Genomic DNA, 22,337 nt, shown 5'->3' on the forward strand with positions numbered 1-22,337 from the left:
GAAGGCTGCTGGGAGACCTGTGCCACTTTTCTCCTGGGAGATGTCTCTGATGGCCCCGGGCACAGCCTCAGTACGGGGCTCCCTGCTCAGGGACCACCACAGCATCCCGTCAAGAAAGGGACTGGACTCCGTCCCCCTGCTTGTGAGGCTCCACCAGAACCCTGCTCCCCTGATGATTTTAAGCTTTCTTCTCATTTCCAACCTAAATCTTTTTCATGGCTAATTTATCCCCTTTGTCCTTGTGCCAACATTGTCCTTTAACTTAAACAGCTCATCCCCCTGCCTGGTGTTTACCCCCTGTGTGTTTATACGGAGCGATCATTTCCCTGCTCAGCCTCCTGCTCGCTGATAAACAAGCTGAACTGGGCTGGTTTCTAGCTGCTCTTTCCTCGGTGTTGGCAGCCTCCGTCCTGCTGCCCAGCCCTGCTGCCCCCAGCCCCGCTGACCAGCCTGACGCAGGGCAAGACCCCAGCCCATGTCCCCCAGGACCTCCAGCCCCCACCTCTCCAGCTGTGGCAGCAAGGAGAGGTTTGGGGGGGGCCACCCGGGGTGGGCTGCGTGCCGATGCCTACGGCACCGTGTGAGCAGTGGCACAAAGACCGATGCAAGACGGAGATGGGACGCCCCATGCTCGGAGCATGGGAAGTTTCTCAGCCTCCCCAGCAAGCAGCGTGGCAGGATGAACAGGTTTGGTGGGTAGCGTGGAAAAGGAAAAGGGAAGGTTGGCCTCAGCATTCCGTGCTGGCATGAGAAAGTCCCAACCCAGCGCCGTGCCTCCTGCAAAGCAGCGGGTGCTGGGGCGGTCGCCAGCCGTCCCTTTGCTGTTTCCCCAGAGATGTCCCTGCCAAGGAGGTTTTGCAGGGCTCGCTGTGACCCCCCCTGCCCCAGGAGCAGGACGAGGTGGGGGCCAGCCTGGCCCAGCCTCCCTCTGCCTCAGCCCGTATTTCACAGGAGAGCGGATACCCGTCGGCCGTGTCATGGCGGAAAACCAAGAACTCAAAGCAATTTTAAATGAACTTTCAAAATGATGAACAAAGAGCCCTTGTCCATGTTATACAGCAAATAAATCACACCAAAATGATAGTTGTAATTCCCAAAAGTACACAGAGAATTGATTTTCCGATGACATTTATCATGATAAACCAGTGCAGCAGCATACAGGCACATCTTAAGTTGCAGCTGGTTGACTCCTGCCCATTTATCACCCATCCCATCTTCTCCCAACACATTTGCACAGTTGCACAAGTGATTATTGGTACTAAGGACAACAGTCCTGGGGCCAGTTGCAGCTCACCCTGCGCCAAAGCTGGGGCTGGGTTGGCCTCTCCCCCCACGCTGACTCGAGCCGAGGAGGTGTTTCAATGGCTCGCCAAGCACAGCGCCCACACAGCCAGCTCCCGAGCCATGCAAACTATTTTTGGGTGGACATGAAGCGCCTCTGAATTACAGATCAAAAACCAGGTTGAGGCTGGGTTGGTTTAAGCCGCCCTCCAGCCCCAGGCTCTGGAGAAGCCTCCCAGGACGGAGCACCTAGAGCAGCTGAGATGGACATGGGGCGAGGGGCCGGGGGTCCTGCTCTGCCAGGAGGAAGGAGCAGGGATGCTCTAGGTCCTTCACCAGGGGAAGGAGCAGGGATGCGCCAGGTCCTTACCTAGCAGAGCTCGGAAAGCAAGGATGTCAGGCTGCTGGTGTGGCAGCGGGCAGCAGGCAGGCAGGGCTCTGCCTTCTGGGAACACCCAGCCCGCAGCCGCCGCGCCGATAGCGCCAGGAATGGCCTTGGTTTGGCTTTGGCTCTCTCCCAGGACATCCCCCGACTCCTGGGTGGCTGGGGCAGAACAGGCAGGGAGCATCCTTAGCCATGCCAGGCCCCAGGCAACCCAAAAATGAGCTGGAGACACCGCTGGGCTTCTTAGCAAAAACCAAAACCCTTTCCAAAAACTAAGGAGGTTCTCCCAGAAAGCGAACCCAGCTCCATTAGGATAACATTGCTTTCAATCCCCAATCAGATTTTTAAATTATCTGTGGCTGTGCCAGTGTATATATCTCCCTTTGTCAGAGCCTCGCCAGCCTCTCCCGCTCGCCTTTATTTGTCTTGCTGCTGTTGCAGCGAAAATGTATTGGCTTTGCAGTTAGTGATTACACGTCATCACATACCCAATTTATAACACCATACCCCAAAGAACAGATGTAATAAAGCCAGGCCAGGAAACAGCAATGTTATAAACCAGAGCAGTCAGCTCAGAGGTCCTTGCATGTGTGCAGGAAAGAAAATATTATAGACGCTGGTTTGGGGAGGGAGGGGACTCGTGTGCTGGGGATGGGGTGGCATGCCTGTGCCTCATGGGGATGTGGACGGGGGGATCGTGGGTGCCAAAGCCGCTGCCTGGGGTGCTGCAGCCTGGGCCGGGAGGGTTGTGGGTGGCTTTGGGGGGGTTGCAGCACCCAGGTCTGGCTGGGGTGGCCACCTCTTAATGGGCAGAGGGGGGACACAGCATCAGCCTTGCCTCCAGCCACACAGGGCTTTCTCCCAGAGCCAGGCGTAGAGCCATGGTTTCCTCGGCCTTAGTCCTGCACTAAGCCCTCAGCCACTTCCCTCAGAGAGGAGGAAAGGCGAGGGGGGCTGTTATCTCCAAAAACTTCAATCGTCCCCCCTGCCTTCCCATGCAACTCCCCTAAGCTATTGTACCAGGAGATGCTCTCCAAGAAGACTTACCCAAAGCAACAATTTATCTTCCATTATTCATGGGCCAGGGAGACACAAACTCTCTCGGCGGGACAGGCTAATCGCCAGCAGAGATAGGGGCAGCCCCGTCGCGATAGCAGTGTGGCAGCAAAGGGCTGATAACGCGGCAGCGGCAGGAGCAGGTCTCCGGTGGCCGGGCTCCCGCTCAGAAAGCGGCTGCGGAGATCAACACGCCTCATTATCAGAAAGTTTTTGTTTAATAATCCAGGGTAATAAAATGCACCTCGGGAGGGCTTTGCCCAGATAAAGGAATGTAAATCAGTGATAAAGAGTTTTGAATTTAGCTGCCACAAAGAACGTGTTAAAGCCCATTGTTCCCCGAACCCCCGCCGGTGACCTTGGCCATGTCTGTGCCAGCGGCTGGAGCTCCTGCACCCCTGGGATGGCTGGAGGGAGGGATCGGCTTCCCAGCTGGAAGGACCCTGCGCTTTGCTGGAGAACTGGGAGGGTCCCAAGGAGCTGGGTGGGCCACGCGTTGGTGACAGCAGCAGGCCCGCAGAAACATCTGCCAGGATGATGCTGTTTTCCAGCAGCAGCAGAACCAGAGCTTCGGGAAGAGGCTGGGCGAAGCCCATGTGCCCCAAAACCAGGTGCACCAGGGATCGGCCGATGCTGCCCAGCCGATGGGCAGGGCATCACCCAGGGACCAAAGCACTGAGCCAGCAGCTTGCTGTAGGCTGCTGTTAAGAAGAAAAAAAAAAAGAAAAAGGAGTCAACAACAACAAGAAAAAAAGTCTGGTCCTAGATTGTATATGTAGTTTCAAAAGTGATGTCATGCAAATTAGTTAGCTTCAAAAGCTAATCACTTTGAAAGGTCAAAACTCACATTCATAATCGGACTAAACAAAAAGCTAATTAGAGGCCTTTTGTGTGCCTAAATGAGGCCAGAGAATTCCCCCTGCTCCCAGGGGCCGGTGATGCTCAGGAGGGCTCTTGGCAGGATTATTTCTTCCACAAGGTATTTACTATGAAACCCCTCTCACCGAATGAATGGAAATAATGATACAGAAATGGCACCAGACCCGAAGCATGTATTAGTGTAACATTAAACTGCCATTATGGACTGAAGCTTAAATCCGAGAGAGGCCAGAGGCGGAGCGCGATGCTGCGAGCCAGGCCGCTGGTGGGATGCAGCTGACGCCCGCCACGTCCAGCATGGCCACAGGAAGCACAAGGGCAGGGAAGGACGATGTCCCTCCTGCTCCGCCAGGTCCCCGCGCTGCTCGGTGCCTGCGAGCGGGTGCCGGCAGCAAAGCTCAGCTCCACCAGGCTGCACCCACTGCAGGTTTGGCCCCTTGGCTCTGCCGGTGACCAGCGCAGCAGCACACGCAGCTACACGGGCACCGCGCTGGCTCCGGCGCTTCCCCGGCTGAACCCCCTGGCCAGAGCTGCGGGCCCTCAAAAGTGCCTTTTAATGCTTCCACAGGAACAGCCCCCCAGCTCACCCCGGCTGTCAGCGGCACCGTCACTCCAGCTGGTTCGGAGCACTGGATTCCTGTTGCCAAGATATGGATTTGGTTTTAATAACAGTTAGTGCAAACATCGTAAATTTACTGCTGCTAGAGAGAGTTTTTGAAAATGTCCAACTCTGGCTATAATTTTTCAATCGCACCAGCTGTTTGTGCTCTGCTCATACCTGACATGCTGCTTTGAAATAGCAATCACTGTATTTATAAGAAGGGAAGGACTCATAAATATGTCAGGAGTGGAATATACAACACCATATTTCACCATTTTCTATTTTAAAATTGTGAGTTATGGCTACAGAAATGTGGTCCCATTAAAGGTGATATGATGTATTTTGTGTCTTGTTCAGGAGCCCATCCATCATTGAGACAATAAAGAAAACCGCACTTACTTTTTTTCCCTGTCGTCTGTAATTTATGATGCCCAAAAAGCTGTAACCTTTTGGCAGGCTTTGCAGAAACTGCTGCACTGTTAGCAACTAAATAACCTTTTATAAGGTTTTAAATGTGTTGCTACAGTCTCAATGCACTTGCTGTATCGATCCAGAAGATCCTGCAAAAAAGGGGAAAGGAACATGATCTATAACAGGATCGATAACAGTATATAGATTGTTGAAAGATGCTTCTAATGATTTTTGCCAGCCATCATCTTTCAATGTGCTGCTCCCCATCTTTTAGGCTTCAGTCTCTGCTCAAATTAATTAACCTTGCTCAGCCTCTCACTGTGCCAGTGCTCCAGACACAGGCTGGCAGGACCACGACGTGTTCTCAGCCTGCAGGTTAATGGGAGATGGTGGTGGCAAAAGCGCCAGCCAGGGGGGACCGGGCAGGCAGCAGCACCCCAAAACCAACACGCCAGCCCAGGTCCAGCCTGGCGTGGGCAGCCGGGAGGGGTGGGGAGAAACAGGGAGTGCCGGGGCAGCGCCACCTCGGCCAGGCTCCCACTGCTCGTCCCTGCCTTAGGGGACAATATTACGGTTTTTTTTCTTTTTTTCCATGGCAAGGCACTGGCCCTCCAGCCAAACACGGGGCATCCATCCTCTTCTAGGGGCCGGGACCCATGAAATGCACCCAAAACCCGGTGCCAGCCAGGGCACGGATCTTGCTGGGGGTGCGCCGGCTGCCGATGCTCTGGCTGGTGGGTGTGACTGGTCCACACCGCCGGATTTAATCATCAACCTTCAGCCCGGGTTTTAAAAGTGCTGAGTGGAAAGCAATTACGAGGCAGAAGTCTCCATGTTCACAGGGCTATTTAATCAAAAATAAAAGAGGAGGCAGCTGAAGCAGGGAGATGCGTGGCTGGGCATTGACAGCGCACTGCTCCCAGAAAGCACAGCTCCGCTCCCCCTCCCCGCCCGGCTGCCTCGCTTTGTCATTTATGTTTTCCCCCCAAAGCAGCCACCAAATCATTATTAACGTTATAAATAAAATGAGAGGGCAAGTTATTAAATGTAAAATATGTGGAGTCCTCCTCGAACTCACTGCGTAGTTCATAAATATGATGGCTTAATTTCATCTGTAATCCAAACGGCTGATGAAGCATTACACAGCTCTCTGTTAATTGAAGTTGTTAACAAAGCTGAAGAGAGAGATTATTATGTATAGACTTTTATCCTTCAGGGGTATCATCATAACAGATCATAAATGGAAATGAATTCATCACTCCCACATGCCATCGTGGGATCCCTGCGCGCAGTTCTATGCCAGACGGGTGGCCAGCACATCCATGGGGATGGGGTACAGGATGGACCCCATCCGTGAGGGTCTCCTGGCCCCTTCCACAGCCCCAGCGCTGAGCCCCGTGTCCCGGCCAGCCTGGCTCTCCTCCTGGCACCTGTGGGATGAGCTTCCCAGCATCCAGCTGTTGGTTTGCAAAGCCCCTTAGAAGCCTTTAGCCTTGATGTGCGACCATTGTCATCATCAGGGGCATGCAATGTATCAGGGTAGATGGAAAATCCATTCCCTCAGCCAGTGCATCCCTGCCGAAGTGCTCTCAGGTGGGAGGGTCCTCCAAGTTCAGGCCAGGTAATTTATGGCAGGGCATGGGGCGAGTGTCTGTGCGGGCACCCAGCGCTCGGTGCATTTCTCGACCCCGTAGACAAAGGATCGTTACTATCTCAGACCGGAGCATCTATGTTCTCAGCGCCTTGCTTGAAGTAATAACCGTTTGGCTTCTAGTTAGTGACTGGTTGTTTGTTTTATGGGGAAGTAGCTGCCTGGTGTTAGAAGTTGTATGGGAGGAGAATAGCCCTTCCCGTGGCTTCCCGTGGTCACTTCTTACACCCAGCTCCTGCTGGATGCCGGGAGATGCTCTCCCAGCAAGCGAGCGCTGGTGCCCAGCACAGCCCCCCGAATTCGCCCTCCCCACGGCAAGGCAAGCCAGCCCAGCCGAGGTCTGCAGCGCGGCAGCCTGTACTGCTGGGCTGTGCTGCTTCCAGGTGGAGTTATGAAAACACACAATGCCGTTTCCTTCTCCTGGATCCCATCGGCTTTTTCCATCCAGCACATTATCCAGGAAATTCTCGTCTATACCTTTGAGGAGTTACCGTGATTATCTGGAACGCGTTACTTGCACACAGCAAATGCAAATTAATGTAGTCTTCACATTTCGCCATGGCAATAAAGGGGAACGTTGACATCAGCCTGAAAGTAGAATTAACTTTTGCATTATGTGGTGTGAGAGCGAGGTGTTGAAACCCGCGTCCGAGACTTTCCAAGTCACAGTAAAGAACTGTTCTGGCAGCGCTGCAAAAACACGGCAGTGTTTCCAAAAGGCAGAGGTAAGCTGAGTGCTCTCTCTGTTCCAGGCTGGATTATTGCTTCTGCTGGGCTTTCAAAACCCTGCCATTTTGTCTCGTTACCTCTAATGTGCTCCTTGGTTTATTGCAAGCTCATCTCCTTAAGAAGAGAGAGTTACAGCATTGTCAGGCTCTGCTACTCTCCGATAAAGAGCTCGTTCCGTTCCCAGCAGCGTCGGCCTCCCCTCCCCACTGTAATCCCTCCAACAGCCCTCCTTTCATCGCAGCCACAGGAACCCTTTGAACCAGAGCAGACAAGGGCTGGAGGGACCAATCCTGCCCGGGCCCTGCCAGCTCCCTCGCAGCCCTAACCCTGGCAGCTGGGTATTAACACCTTGTTCACGGCGGTGGCGTGCACGTTGCTGGAGCCCCTTAAATCACGCGCCAATGCTCAATGGGAAGGGACAAGGCTAAGAGCCGTATTGATCCTTCTGCAGAGCACGGGCATCCGCCGCGCTCCCAAATCCCACGGTGAGCACAGAACCTGGTGTTGAACAGCCAGGGCAGCCCCAGGGCTTCAGCCCCCGGCCTGCTTGGTGGGGCTGGTCCCACCAGGGATGCTGCAGGTCCTGGGTGTGGGGCGAGGGGCCCGGGCACGGCCCTTGAGTCATTTTCTTGTAAAAGTGGCTCAGCTCCGATTTTCTGCCCCAGCCGTGCCGGGGTGAGGGCCAGCAGCTGAGCGAGGATGGCGAGGGTGAGGGCAGGGGCTGCCGAGAGCAGCGAGCAGCGAGCAGCGAGAGCAGAGGGCGAGAGCCAGACGGGCTCATGGGTCCAGTGGGCTTTGCCCGCCCGGCAGTTACATCCCATCCTTCTCTCCTCGGAGATTTGATCTGAAGGGTCAATTAGCCTGAGTGATTTTAATTAACCCCTCATCTGCCTCCAGCCTCAGTACCTGTGATGCAGGAGGCTGTTTGCTCAGCAGCATCCCACCCCAGGGTGGGAGCCCCCGCATCTGTCCAGCACCATCCTGCCCCATCCCGGTGACGGACGGCCTGACAGGTCCATCGCACACGACGGCTCTGCCATCTCCAAAGCAGCGCTGCCCGCGACCAAGCCGGGGCTCATCCCTGCGCCCAGCGGTGCAGGTGGGGGCTTTGCTCCTGGTGGCTGCCCGCATGGAGCGGGGCACAGAGGGAAGGGGAGCAGGAAGAGCTTGGAAGAGGATCCCTGGACGTGCCTGCACGCATGGGGCCAGGCACTGGCTGCAGGCTCAGCTTGGAAACCACTTTCTTAATAAAGAGCGACTTCAGTTTCACAGCTGCGAGGGGCAGCCGTGCCGTTATGCGGCATGGGGCATATGGAACAGGTCGTTCCACTGAGACCCTCGGGAAGGAGCAAAGTGCAATAACAGGCAGCCAGAGCGGCTCGGCCATGGGGCTCGGGCCACCGGCCCCAGGGGTCCACAGGGGGTGCCAAGCATGCGGGCAGACAGTGAGCGCCCGCAGGAGCCGGGGCCAGGGGGCACCCAGAGCAGCCCACCACCCCTGTGCGGGGCAGGGAGACATGGGGGCAGCTCTGGCTGCCTGGGGAGCTCATCGTGGCCCTTCGGGGGGATGCCACCCCCTTCCCTGGCTGGGCTCCAGGACAATTCTGGCTGAGTGGGCTGTAAATGAGGAAGAAGGGAAAACAAATGATGCCAGCAGCAAGTGAAGGAAGTGTAGGAGCATTATGTAAAATATTAAATTTAATGCTATTCCATTTTCCATCTCAGTTATTAAATTAACTGAGAACTATGCTTGCACTTAAAAGATTCCTGTCATATTTTATGCACATGATGATCTCAGAGTAATTCATGTTAGAAATATGTCATGTTAAATTACAGATACCAATAAACCTTACTTAAACTCAGCATTGATCATGTGTGGGAGATAAACTCCACAGGGCCAGATCCCCCGGGTCGTGCACAGATCCCCCCAGCACATCTCCCCGTACAGCACACGCCTGGGTGAGAGCAGGGATTTTCCTTCTCCCCTCCCAACCAGCACCAGCAACTCCCACTGTGGGGCCAGGGTCGGGCAGGGCGAGGACACGGTGGCACTTATCTGCCGGGGCCAGCGGGTGTTGCTTGACGTGCATGGGAGAGCCAAGGGCGCCGGGCGGGTGCGCCGGCGGGGGTGAGGGGTGATGGCTATCCGCAGGGAGGTGATACCGCTTATCGGCAAAAGATTTGGTGTCGCTGTATCAAACGTGGTATGGCGAGAGTCTGTCTCCTATTTGGTGTCACCTCTGCTTGCACCGGACCCGTCTTTCCAGCATCCCCCTCCTGGAGCGGGTGGGTGCGTCGAGGCACCGACGGACGCAGCAGCTTCGCTTTCTCCGTGCGCTTTGCTGGGCCATGTGAAATCATGCGCGCTCTTCCTCCCGCGCTGAAAAAGTAAAAATATTTCTAGGAGCACTGAGGTTGCACCCACACACAGACACACCCCGACCCTGTGGTGGGGCTGCAGGACCCCAAGGAACTGGGGACAGCGAGTGCCAGAGCAGCCCTGCTGCAAATGGGGAAACTGAGGGGGGGGCGGTGTCAGTGCTTGGGCTGCTGCATCGGTGGCACCGCACATGTCAGGGCAATGCTGTCCACCGAGGAGTGCCCCCCAAATCCAGCCCATCACTGCGGGGTGGGGGGCTGCCCTTGGGCCATGGGGAGGCAGGCAGCAGCAGGCAGGCTGCCCTGGGCTGCAGCATGGTACCTGGCTGCCACACTCGCCGCAGGGCTCCCAGAGCCGGCGGCCATCCTCAGCTGACAGCTCTGCACCGTGAGAGCGAGCCAAAACTGCATTACAAGGCGCCAGGCTCCGCAGGAGAGGGAAAATGCTAATAATAGGCCTAGGCAGCCAGGGGAGCAAGCTCTCTCCCAGCACAGCATCCTGCTACCGGCTGCAGGATGCGACCCCTAGTCACCAGCTGCCCAGTGGATGCTCTCCTGGTCCAGGACCCCGAGCATGGAGCGGAGCCCTCCACGGAGGCATGCAGCTGGATCCTGTGTCTCAGGACCACCAGGCTCACGGCAGGTGCAGGCTCTGTTGTGCCGATGGGAGCGGTACAAACGTGCTCGGGGCGGTTACATGTGCTCGGCCTGGGGGTCGTGGCGATGCCCCTGAGCCGCCCACAGCCCCAGAGGCGGACAGACCCCACTGGGGCTCTGCCATCCCGGCAAGGCCAGCACGTGGGGATGGCAGAGTCCTTGGCGGGATGGGGACACAGAGCCCCTTCCCCAAAGCCAACCTGCAGCCTCCATGGGGCTCGCCCCGCTCTCTGCTTTTACTCCATGGCCCTGCCCTCATGTGATCCGAGATTCGGCTTTTCCTTTATTAAAACAGCCTCCGCCTGTGTGTGCAGGAGTCACAAGCTCCGGCTGCCCCGAGGCTGCTCCCTCCGCAGCACAGAGGCTTTTCAGGAAAGTTTGGCTTCTACCTCCCCTTGAATAGAGCCACTTGTTCTCAGGAGCCGGTGGGCCCGGCTGCCTCCTGCCCGCTGCTGGGCTCCAGCACCCACCTCCTGCCAGCTCGGCCCTTTGCTCTGAAGCCCCGGTGCTGGAGACATGGTGCATCCAGGTGGACAAGGGCAGGAGCCCCAGTTGCTGCCCAGTTGTCTTCACCATGAGTGTCCCCATGGAAAACCCCGTTGCCCCAGGGATCGCTGCCACTGACCCAGACCCAAAGAGCACCCAAAAGCTCCTTTCAGCGTGTGAGTTACTGGGATGCATCCCAAGGTCAATCCCTGCTGACACTCACAAGCTTCAACGCACACAGCAGGGCTTGAACCAGCTGCCCGAGGACACTGTCGTTACCCGCCCCTTCATGCGTGAGCCTGGGGCTGTGGTGTGACCATCCCTATGGACAGGAACTTCTCAGAGCCACCAAGAGCCATCGTTGGAGCTACTCCCATATTATCCCAGCAGCCAGACAGGTTCTGGCAACACTGGTCCAGCACTGGGTGCCAAACACCCACCCAGCCAGGTGCTGAGCCCTCCGTACCACACAGCTGAGCATCCCTGGTGCCAACACAAGCCACGGCCACGTGGCACCACCAAACCATGCACGTCAGCGGCCATGACCTTGCAAAGCTCAGCTCCAGTGGGGACCCCAGCCCCACGCTGGGGACCCCACGGCTGCCGGGGCCACGAGCACCCCTTACCGCAGCTGCCCGCCGCCAGGGAGTAATTGGGTGCAGCAGCACATGCTGCAGGGCTGCTTTAATCCTGCTCCAGGTGGCTGCAATCCAGTGCAGGATTTACAGTGCCCTGACCCTGAGCTGTCAAGAAGGAACAGCCAGATTAATGGGGTGGGCGGGTTCGTGCAATAATCGTTTGTTTGATGTGACAAGCCTGATAGGCGTTGATTTACTTACAGACTGATAGGCTTTTAATTGAGCACCTCCGTCCCAGTCACATCAAAGGCAGAGGTTGACAAGGGGCCCCTTTTACCAAAAGCTCCCAGTGACTGACAGATCCTGGATGCTAATTCTCCTGGGGAGGGGGTTCCCTCTTTTTCTCTTCTTGGGTTTTTTTTCTTCTTTTTTTTTTCCTCAGGATAGGGCAGGCCGGGTGCAGAGAAAGCCCCTGTTCCTGCAGGAGGGGGCGCCTCTTTGCCCCCTCCCCATCACGCTTACCCAGAGCCCTCCAGCAAAGCCAAACCCTCCCCCATACAACACAGCCAGGCTTTTGTGCGACTCCGCAAGGCATTTTGGGGTCCCCCTGCCTCCTCCTGCTGCCAGGTGGCTGTTGGCCACGATGCCCAGGATGCTGTGGGCAGGAGGGCACCCGCTCCCCCACCCCATCCCCATGGTGGCAATGCCACTGCCCTCTGCGTGGGGCTGGCTTGGGTCTGGGGGCTCTGGGGTTGCTCTGGCTAATACCCCTCATGAAGAGGTGGAGGGACGTTGCCCTGGGGGTAGTCGCAGGCTCCTTGCCAGCACAGTGCCACGCAGCTCTAGGGGCCAAGGCGCACCCATGGGTGCCAGCACCTTACCTTACACCCGTCCCCAGGGCAGCACTGGATGGGACCACCACGACGCCAACAGAAGCATCCCAGGAGGGTTCCAACAGAAGCATCCCAGGAGGATCCCAACAGGAGCATCCCAGGACAGTCCCAGTGGTCAGTATCTGTCCCCACAACCCACCCCTGGGCCCAGCTGTGCCACGAAACAGACACGGGATGGTTTCAATGAGCTGAAAAGCGGGAGGCAGAAGCCAGCCCAGGGTGGGTTTATCGGTGACTCTGCATGTCAAGGCAGGTAACCCACCCCACCTGGCGGGTCACCCCGAGGAGGTGGCGTGAGTCAGCATCACCGGGCGGCGAGTGCGTGGGCACACGTGTGTGACTGGGCACGCAGAGCACCCGCCGACCCACCAGACGGGTCTGGAAAAGCAAAACCTCCAACTGGCTCAGACATTTTCCAAAAGACTTATGGGAGATTATACTCCTAATGGGAAATTTAAGGGAGCGGGTGTAAATCACGACTCTTTTCTCTAACCTGTGGTGTAGCATTCGCCTGAGCCTTTGGGCTGGATTAGCTCCGTGTATTTATGTTTTAACGTCTGATGTGTTTTTCAGTATCTAAATATAAATTATTTTTACCGTATCAATGATTAAATATTTTTCTTTGAGATCATAGAGTCCAAAAAAATAAATGTTTCTGAAAAGGCATTCAAAAAATTTAAAAGAAGAAAAAAATCCCTCTGAGAAACCCCTTTTGTCATTTGCAACCAATAAAAATGCCTATTGTTATGAAGGGCTCATAAATAATCTGATTTTGGCATGCTTTCATACCATACAGAAAATGAATAAATTAAACTTGATTTACAGCCTTTTTCATTTTTATTAGAGCCGCTCCAAACATTTTATGTAATGTATGTGCCAGATGAGCTACACCAAATGGTTTGAGGCTCTGGTCCTGATATTATAGAAATTAAGTTGTTTTAATTTGCATAGTTTAATTAACTGATACTGGCAAATAAAAAAATTAAAACAGAGGTAAAAGTGATTTTTTTTTTCTTTTTTGGTGGGCGTCTGAGGACTAAATGAACACACAGAGGCAGATCCTCCAAGAGCACTTGAGCTGATGCCAGCGCAGGGAAGTGGTTGGCCACCCCAGGGCCCCTTCCCACCGCTCCGACAGCAATGGGCATCGGGGGCCGCCATCACTCCCCTACTTTAGAGACGGGGAAACTGAGGCACGTAAGCTAGGCTGCTTCGTACAGCTTCCTGTGGCACTCCTGTGATGTTGAGACTGAATCATTGGGGAAAATACCCCAAAACTGTCCTTACTAACTGTTGTAAAGGCCTTTCCTCTGATTGCAGTAGCAGAAACCAGAGACAAACTGGCAAAAAAAAAATAATTAAAAAATCCTTAAATAAAGTCACTGTGACCCGATGCCAGCCCCGCTGCCTGTTTTCATCCGCTGCCCATCCCCGGGAGGAGAGCAGGGCTTTCCTCCCCTCCAAAGCACTTTGATAAGTGTGGGATGTTCTCCTCCCCCTCCTGCAATTTATCCCATAGAATTTCACACCAGGAAACAGCTTCATTACACCAACAACAGGAAGACCCCACTGATTTGTCACACAGAAAAACAGCTGTTAGTCACACATCAAGGGAATAGGGGAGGGGAAAAAAAAAAACCACCACCCTCACCTTCTTTTGCTTTAATGTTCACACCACTCTTTAATGTTAATCGCTCTGCAGAGGAAAGCAAACTACCCGGCTACTCAATAAGTAACCATCACCCAGCGAGTATCAGTTAATATCTAAGTGTCTTCCTGCTTTTCCTGCTACATGATTGCTTTGGAAAGAAAGATTAATTCCAACTTTAAAAAAGAAAACACTATTTTTATCATTGCCAGAAGTCTATATGGGTTTAAAAAAGAAAAAGCACTTGCTTGTCGTTTTACATCTTGCAATTTTGTCAGTTGTTTTAAAACATGTCTCCTGTAATAAATAAGATCATTTTTATGCACTTGTTCTGCAGCTAAAAGCGAGGCCTCAGCTCGCACAGCGCTGGGGAGAGGTGGGACTGGGAGACAGGAGCGGGGCAGGGAAAACGCTGACTCCGATGCTTCTGCTCCCAGGGGGGCGGCCGGGGGGCTACGGCTGCCATCGCCTCATGCAGGGTGGCTGGCAGAAGGCGACACCTATGAAATAGCAGGGACACAAGCACCGATGCGTGGATGAAAGCTCGCCTTTTAAGAAGCGTCTTGGATCCCCCATCCTGTAGCAGCAGCTGGGGCCTTGGGGGGACCTGCCAGGGCAAAGGCGGCTCCCTGCCCTGCCGAGGTGGGAGATGGTCCCGGCAGGGCCGGAGAAGCTGCTCCCGTGCCCCCCAGCAGCTCCCGGACAGACCCGCTTTGGCCAACAGGGAGTTTATCCCACTTTCCCTTAAACCACATCCAGCAGCAATGAAACGGGCAAGGCATTTATTCCAGAGGGAAAGTACAGCAGAGAGATGCTGAAAGAGTTACAGTGATTTAAATTCATGGCTTATCGTATCCCACCACCACGTTCAGTGCAGGCTGCAGCGCTCGGGTGCCCCTCTCCTCCTCCACCCGCAGCCACATGTCGCTCCTGCCCACAGCCCCCCGTGACTCGGGATGCCCGTGCCCAGAGCCAGCGTCTGTCTGTGCCGTGGTACGGAAAACTCGCCATGCTACCAACAACCTTCTGCCTATCAGCAACACAAGAACGTGTTACAACACTGGAGAGGATTTTTCTGCTAAAGGGCAGAGCAAAAATAGAGAATGAAAGCGCCGAGGGCTAGACAGCGTGTTGTCCATAGGTATGTCTCTGCACCTCACTGGCTGCCAGAGCAGGCACGTCAAGAAATACACTTGACTCCCCAGGAGAAACCGCTTTCTCATGGTGCAGTTAGTATTTATGTATTTAACGCCACGGTTTGTATAGCGACTGCCTCAGAAAGCAATTTCCTAGAAGTCAGAGCCGGTGCCCTATCCATCATGAAGGGCACGCAGGCAGCGCTGCAGGCAGGGCTGGGCCGGGGGATCCAGCAGCCCCTGCACATCACTCATCTCCTACTTGGCGTTTTTCTCGCTCTTTAAAAACACCTGGTGCGCCATGCGTGCCTTCCTCTGGAAAGCACCGTTCTGCACCACCAGAACTGGTGGGACGAGGCTGGAACGGGGCCCGGGGAGTGAGGGGCACCCCCGTGGCATGTGTCACCCGAAAGCCCCAAGGCACTGAGAGATCCTAAACTTAAAGGAATTCACAGCTGCCCTTCCCCGGCCACGCTTCGCAGGTTGTGGGAGCGCCGGAGCCCAGTGGCGCTGGTGAGGCTCCGTGTGGGGGATGCGTCCCTGGAAAACTAAACCCTCCATAAGAGCAGCCCCGATTTGGGAGCAAAACTACCGTTAGTCACATCTGAACGCGCTCACGGAGGCTTTTTGTCTTTCTTGGCTTTACTTTTATTCAAAATATTTTGCTTTTCATTTGGTGCTTGTGTTATTTTTTTTTGGCAAGTGGTCTTGCATATTTTATTTGAGTGCCCTTGCGACGGGCAGCCTCTAAGCCGAGTGACTTGTCCTGGGGCAGGACTGACCATGGAATTGGGAAGTTTCATTTTCTGTCCCTCTGGTTACCATTCTCAGGGAAAACAGGACCCACGCGGATTTTAGAACGAAGACTATAACCAGAGACAGTACAGGCATCCCCAGCGAGCAGGAGTCATCATTAGCCATGACGACCCTTTGGTGAGGTTCTAACCCAGGGACCATGAGCTGAGTCCAGCGACGTTCTGCCATGTGCCAGCACCGGGGCAGGATCAGGCCTCTGAAATGGCTCGAGCTCTGGGGGAAGCGCTAGATGCCACCCCAAAGGTATCGCTGCTCTGTGCCCTCGCTGCGTTCCAGCATCCACCACTGCATCGCTGCTGCTCTTACGCACTTGTCCCACCTTATTTTATGTTATTTTGTTAAGGCCATGTTGTTGTTGGCGTACAAGTCGAGTGACTTTGAGGAAAGATTTTTTTCTGTTTCCTCCTTACTTGAATGGCTCCTTTGAAAGGCAGCGCCTCTCCGTTTACATCCCCGCTGTCCGGATTGAATCAATCTTGTGGTCAGCTTCAGGAGGAGGGGGGAAAAAGAAGAAAAAAGCCTCACAAAGAGGGAAAATCGACAGGTCTGACCATCAGCATGATTGATAGCGGTTGGAGAAGCGGGACTTGACGTCGGGCTGCGCCAGGGCGATGCCAGCGCTCGCTGGGGAAATCCAGCAAAGCCTTTTTTCCCAGAACCCAGAGCAGACGGGCTTGGCGAGGGCTGGTCACATGAACTTAATAATAGCATCATTGTTGGAACATAAAGCATCTGTCAGGAGTTAATATGATTAATTAGAGGTGTCTGTCTCTCTCCCTCTTTCCCCGCTCCCTCTCCGGGTAGGCAGGAGGGACACGAAACCCGGCCCCGGGGAGGGCAGAGGTGGGTCGGTGCTGCAGCGCTGGCCAGGGTGGGCACCCAGCCCAGCCCTGGGAAGGCTGGTTGCTCCCCGCCAGCCTGGCTCCGCCGCACGCAGTCGCCACGAGCCTGCCGTTGGCAAAGGATACACACTCAGCCGGGGTACATGATGGAAAACATGAAAATGTCAAGCACCCAGCTCCCCACTTTCCCAACGACACCACATGGCTTTTCGCCAGGCCAAAGGTTTTGTACTCGCCCCGTGACCTTCCCCCATCACCCCGCACCCCTTCGCCCACCTCTCTGCCAGCCCCTGCTCTCCCAGCAGCTCCCAGCTGATGCCCAGGAGGGCCGGGGGAGCCGCCCTGACGTGCCCCTGCATGCTGCCGTGGTTCCAGGCTGGGGTAAAGCTCCAGGATTTATCCCTGTGGCTCTTCATGGGCGATCCCGTCGGGGTGGTGCTTTTCCAGCCCCTCCACCTGACTGTGGAGCCCCAGGGGTGTGTGAATTTAATTCAGAGCTGTCTGGAAAAGGTAACTAGAAATAGGAAGTTAATTGTTGGGAGGCTTAATTAGTCATACAGCGGTCTGCATTGTCAGTGGCAAATTTTTAAGACTCTGCAAACCAAAGGAAGTAGGAAAGGCCTGAAAGAGGGACGGGTTGTAGGAACGTGTGGGAATTGCCACCTTCTGTGGGACCCAGGTTAAGACGGGCCCCTTCCGTAGCATCGCAGGTGCAGCTCACACCCCCGGCCACGTTTCTATTGATGGTGCGAAATGCTCGGTGACTGTCTGGTCATTACCCCAAGAGCTGAACATGCTCTGTGACAGCCTAGTGCTGCTGCTGGGAAAAATAATTTAAATGCTGGTGGCTGCCATCCATGCAAAATCAAAAAGTATGTGCGCAGCCTGCATCAGCCCCTCAGGCTGGGGCGGCACCACGGTCCCCAGCAACCCCAGCACTGCCCCAGTTTGCACATGCATTGCCTTGGGACAGCAGGGACACAGAGATGCCACCGAGGGACAGGGGCCGGCTCTGCCCCGGGGGGAGCACAGGACGCCGTCAGCCCTCACCCCATGTGGCACTGGGGCGGGATGGGGCGCTGGGCACGGCGTGCAGGGGCTGGACTGGGTGCAGGCAGCAGGCTGGGTGCAGGCGCTGGGTGCAGGTTTGGGCACAGGGCATGCAGACAGGGTGCAGGAGCCATGGCAGCAGGGGTGCTGAGCTGTGCTGCGCCAGGCTGATTTCTCGAAGCCGTGCCACAGCAGCCAAGCCATGCCATGCCAGCCGCGCCATGCCATAGTGCGCCAGCTGAGCTGAGCCATGCCATGATAAGCCATGCTGGGCATGCCATGCTAGCTGAGCCACGCTGTGCCATTCTAAGCTGTGCCACACCATGCCATGCCGTGCCAAGTCACACCAGCCATGCTGTGCCATGCCAAGGTGTGCTAGCAGTGCCATGCCATGCCAGCTGTGCCACACTGTGCCAAGTCAAGCCAGCCACTCCATGCTATGCCAAGGTGTGCTAGCAGTGCCATGCCAAGGTGTGCGAGCAGCACTGTGCCATGCCATCCGAGCTGTGCCATGCCGTGCCAAGCCATGCCAGCCATGCCATGCCAAGGTGTGCGAGCAGCACTGTGCCATGCCATCCGAGCTGTGCCATGCCGTGCCAAGCCATGCCAGCCATGCCATGCCAAGGTGTGCGAGCAGCCCTGTGCCATGCCATCCGAGCTGTGCCATGCCGTGCCAAGCCATGCCAGCCATGCCATGCCAAGGTGTGCGAGCAGCACTGTGCCATGCCAGCTGTGCCACGCTCTGTCACCGGTGCCGTGCCGCGCCGTGCCGTGCCGTGCCGCGCCGTGCCCTGCCCTGCCGTGCCGTGCCGTGCCGTGCCGTGGGCGGCTCTCCCCCACGCGGCGGCGGCGCGGGGCGGTGGCGGCGGCTCGCCCCCCCCACCGGCGGCTCTCCCCGCCCCGGGGGCCCGGCCGGGCGCGGATTGGTGCGCGGCGCCGGCCCCCTCGGAGCGCGGCCGCCATCGGGGCTATTTGACGTGTCGGTGGGGCCGGGGAAGGGTTTTCGTCTCGCCGGGGCCGCCGCCGCCGCCGCTCCGCCGCCCGCCCGGCCCGGCCCGGCCCCGCGGAGCCCGGGCGCCCCCCCCCCCCCCCCCCCCCCCCCCCCCCGGCCGCCCCCGCCCCAAAGGAGCGGTGCCCCCGGCGGGCCCCGGCCGAGGACCCCGCCGAGCCGCGGAGCCGCGGGCGCCCCGTCGCCCCGGCCGCCCCCCGCCGACCCGCTGCGCCAGGCCAGCCGGCTGCCCATCCGCGTCCTGAAGATGCTCAGCGCCCACGGCGGCCACCTCCTGCACCCCGAGTACCTCCAGCCGCTCTCCTCCACGCCCGTCAGCCCCATCGAGGTCAGTGCCCGCCGCCCCCGCCCGCTTCTCCGGGGCCGCCCGGGGTTCGTCCCTGCCCGGCGCTCCCGGCTCCTTCCCTTTTCCCTTCCCTTTTCCCTTCCCTTTTCCCTTCCTTTTCCCTTCCCTTTTCCCTTCCCTTTTCCCTTCCCTTTTCCCTTCCCTTTTCCCTTCCCTTTTCCTTCCCTTTCCCTTCCCTTTTTCCCCTTCTTCCCTTTTCCCTTCCCTTTTCCCTTCCCTTTCCCTTCCCTTTTCCTTCCCCTTTTCCTTCCCTTTTCCCTTCCCTTTTCCCTTCCCTTTTCCCTTCCCTTTTCCCTTCCCTTTTCCCTTCCCTTTTCCCTTCCCTTTTCCCTTCCCTTTTCCCTTCCCTTTTCCCTTCCCTTTTCCCTTCCCTTTTCCCTTCCCTTTTCCCTTCCCTTTTCCCTTCCCTTTTTCCCTTTCCCTTTTTTCCCTTCCCTTTTCCCTTTCCCTTTCCCTTCCCTTTTCCCTTCCCTTTTCCCTTCCCTTTTCCCTTCCCTTTTCCCTTCCCTTTTCCCTTCCCTTTTCCCTTCCCTTTTCCTTTCCCTTTTCCCTTCCCTTTTCCCTTCCCTTTTCCCTTCCCTTCCCCCGCTCCGCTGCAGCCCGGCTGCCCCCCCCTCCCAGCCCCGTCCTTCTCCCCGGCCGGGCGCATCCCGCCCCCCCCTCCCCGCCTCCGCCTCGTCCCCCTCCGTCCCCCGCGCCCTGGCTCGGCGCCGGGCCCGGCCCCGCTGCCCCCGGGATTTTGGGGATGGGATGGGGGGGGGGGGGGGGAGGCCGGGCCGGGGGCGCCGTCGGGGTCTCCCCCTGACCGGCTCCGCTCCGCCCGCAGCTGGACGCCAAGAAGAGCCCGCTGGCGCTGCTGGCCCAGACCTGCTCGCAGATCGGCAAGCCCGACCCGCCGCCCTCCTCCAAGCTGAACGCCGTGGCCTCGGCCGGGCAGCCCGCCCCCGAGAAGGAGCCCACCGCCCGCCCCACCGCCCTGAAGCCGCCGGGCAGCGGGGACGCGCCGCCCGAGGACAAGTCCAGCTTCAAGCCCTACTCGAAGGGCGGCGGGGAGCCACGCAAGGAGGGGGGCACGGACAAGGCCGGCTTTCGGGTGCCCAGCGCCGCTTGCCCGCCGTTCCCCCCGCACGCCGCCGCCTCGCCCGGCAGCTCCCGCGGCGCCTCGCCGCAGCACTCCGAGCCCAAGGGCGCCGAGGAGAAGAAGGAGCCCGAGGCGGGCAAGCCCAGCCCCGAGGGGACGGGTGGGGGGCTCGGGCGCGGGGCAGCGGAGCCCGGGGCGCACGGCGAGCCCCCGTCGGGCCGCAAGTCGGAGCCCCCAGCACTGCCGCCGGCCGGCCATGTGGCCCCCGTCTCGCCCTACAAGCCAGGTCACTCCGTCTTCCCCCTGCCACCCTCCAGCATCGGCTACCACGGCTCCATCGTCGGCGCCTACGCCGGCTACCCGTCCCAGTTCGTGCCCGGGCTGGACCCCACCAAGCCGGGCCTGGTGGGCAGCCAGCTGCCGGGGGCGCTGGGGCTGCCGGGCAAGCCGCCCAGCTCCAGCCCGCTCACCGGGGCCTCGCCGCCCTCCTTCATGCAGGGATTATGCCGGGACCCCTATTGCCTGAGCTACCACAGCGCCTCGCACCTGGGCTCCAGCAACTGCTCCAGCTGCGTGCACGACCCCGGCAGCCTGAAGAGCGGATACCCCTTGGTGTACCCCACGCACCCCCTGCACTCAGTGCACACCACGCTCTCCTCCAGCGGCACCCCCAGCCTGCCCGGCCATCCTCTCTACACCTACGGCTTCATGCTGCAGAACGACCCCCTTCCCCACATATGCAACTGGGTGTCTGCCAGCGGACCCTGCGACAAGAGGTTTGCCACCTCGGAGGAGCTGCTCACCCACCTACGGACCCACACGGCCCTGCCGGGGGCGGAAAAACTCTTGGCGGGTTACCCTACCTCCGGGCTGGGCTCCGCAGCCTCCTGCCACCTCCACCTCCCGCCTGCCGCCCCTGGGAGCCCCAACACGTTACCCGCCTCCCTCTCCTTGCGGAGCCCACACACTTTGGGACTAAACAGGTACCACCCCTACGGCAAGAGCCATTTGCCCACAGCCGGTGCCCTGCCGGTGCCCTCCTTGCCGGCCGCCGGACCTTACTACTCTCCATACGCGCTCTACGGCCAAAGACTAACTTCAGCTTCTGCACTGGGATATCAGTAACTACGGCGGCCCCTTCCCCTGCTCCAGCCCCCTCCTCGCCCCAGCCCCCTGCTCCCTCCTTGGACTGTGTATTTATTTACTGTATGTTAGCTTAAAGCTGGGAATATAAGTGCATTAATACACCAATGAATCAATGGTATGCAAAAAGTCTGTGTCCAAAAAAAAAAAAAAAAGAAAAAAAAAGAAAAAAAATTCTTTACTTTGCAGGTGTGGGGCTTTTCTTTTTCCTTTCTGTTTCTTTTGAAAAATTTTTTCCCTCCCCCCTTCTTAATTTCCCCCTTGAGAAATTCTTGCATGACTCCTGACACACAAGGAAAAAAAAAAAAAAAAGCATTTTCCTCCTCCCTCTCCGCGTTTATCATTCTGGGATTCTGTTCCTCTTCATTTGTAAAGTTAACAGATGTAATATTTTTTAATTTTTTTTTTTTTCGGTGCCCGCGGGGGCGGAGGGGCCCAGCCTTGGCCGCACCGCCCCCCGGCCCGCGGCGCGGCTCCCTCCTGCGCGCCCCCCCCTCCCCCGCGGCGGGGCAGCGGGCCGGAGCGCGGCCGGCGGCGGGAGGAGCGGCGCCCCCGGGCAGGAGCGGCGCCCCGAGGGCCGGAGCAGCGGGCGGGCGGCGGACCCCGGCCGGGTAAGTCTCGTTTTGTTAATAAATGACTCTTGGTTATATCCACCCTCTGGTGTCGTCTCTCGTCCCTCCCCGCGCCCGGGCCCGCCGCCGCGGCTGGGGGGTCCGCGGGCCCCCAGCACCATCTAGCGGCGGCCGGCCCCCAGCCCCCTCCCCGGGCTGCCGGCCCCCGCGCCCGGCCCCGCCGCCGCCCTGCCGCCCCCAGCCCCATCGCCCGCTCCGGCCCTGGGGGGGGGGGGGGTGCTGGATGGGGGCCCGGGGCCGCGGCCCCGCCGGTGCGTGTCCCGGGAGGAGCGCGCCGGGTGTTGCCGTGCGTGGCGGCGGAGGGAAGGTTCGAGAAGGCGTTTGGAGCTGACGGGATGCGGAGAGCCCCAGTGCTCCCCGAGGGGCGGCGGGTGGCGCCCCCCACCCCCCGGGGATGGAGTTTTAGGGATGGAATTGCGATATTAACGGGGCCCGGGACCCTCTTCCGCGTGGGGTCCCGTGTGCCCCCTCCCCATTTTAATCTTTTTGCTGTGCCAGGAGCGTGCGGCGCGGGGTGTGTGTGTGATAAAGGGCTTCTGAGCTAGGTACGGCTGCCCCCCCCCCCCCCCCGGACAGAGCTGCTGTGCCTGCCCTGCCGCCGGGGAGGCGGCGGGGGCTGCGCTGCTGCCCACCCTGCACCCCAGGGAC

The 22,337-nt window shown here is 57.9% G+C and overlaps 1 protein-coding gene across 1 annotated transcript; it reads left to right on the top strand.

Annotated features, from left to right (window-relative positions):
- Positions 1–15,689: 15,689 nt before the first annotated feature.
- Positions 15,690–21,198, top strand: ZNF703 (zinc finger protein 703). Its single transcript, XM_037371857.1, has 3 exons — positions 15,690–15,703; positions 18,605–18,815; positions 19,660–21,198. Exons 1-3 carry the CDS (start codon positions 15,690–15,692, stop codon positions 21,037–21,039), a joined length of 1,605 nt encoding a protein of 534 aa, XP_037227754.1. The 3' UTR covers positions 21,040–21,198.
- Positions 21,199–22,337: the final 1,139 nt, after the last annotated feature.

The sequence above is a fragment of the Falco rusticolus genome, chromosome 20 (genome assembly GCF_015220075.1).
Source record: "Falco rusticolus isolate bFalRus1 chromosome 20, bFalRus1.pri, whole genome shotgun sequence".
Lineage (NCBI taxonomy): Eukaryota > Metazoa > Chordata > Aves > Falconiformes > Falconidae > Falco > Falco rusticolus.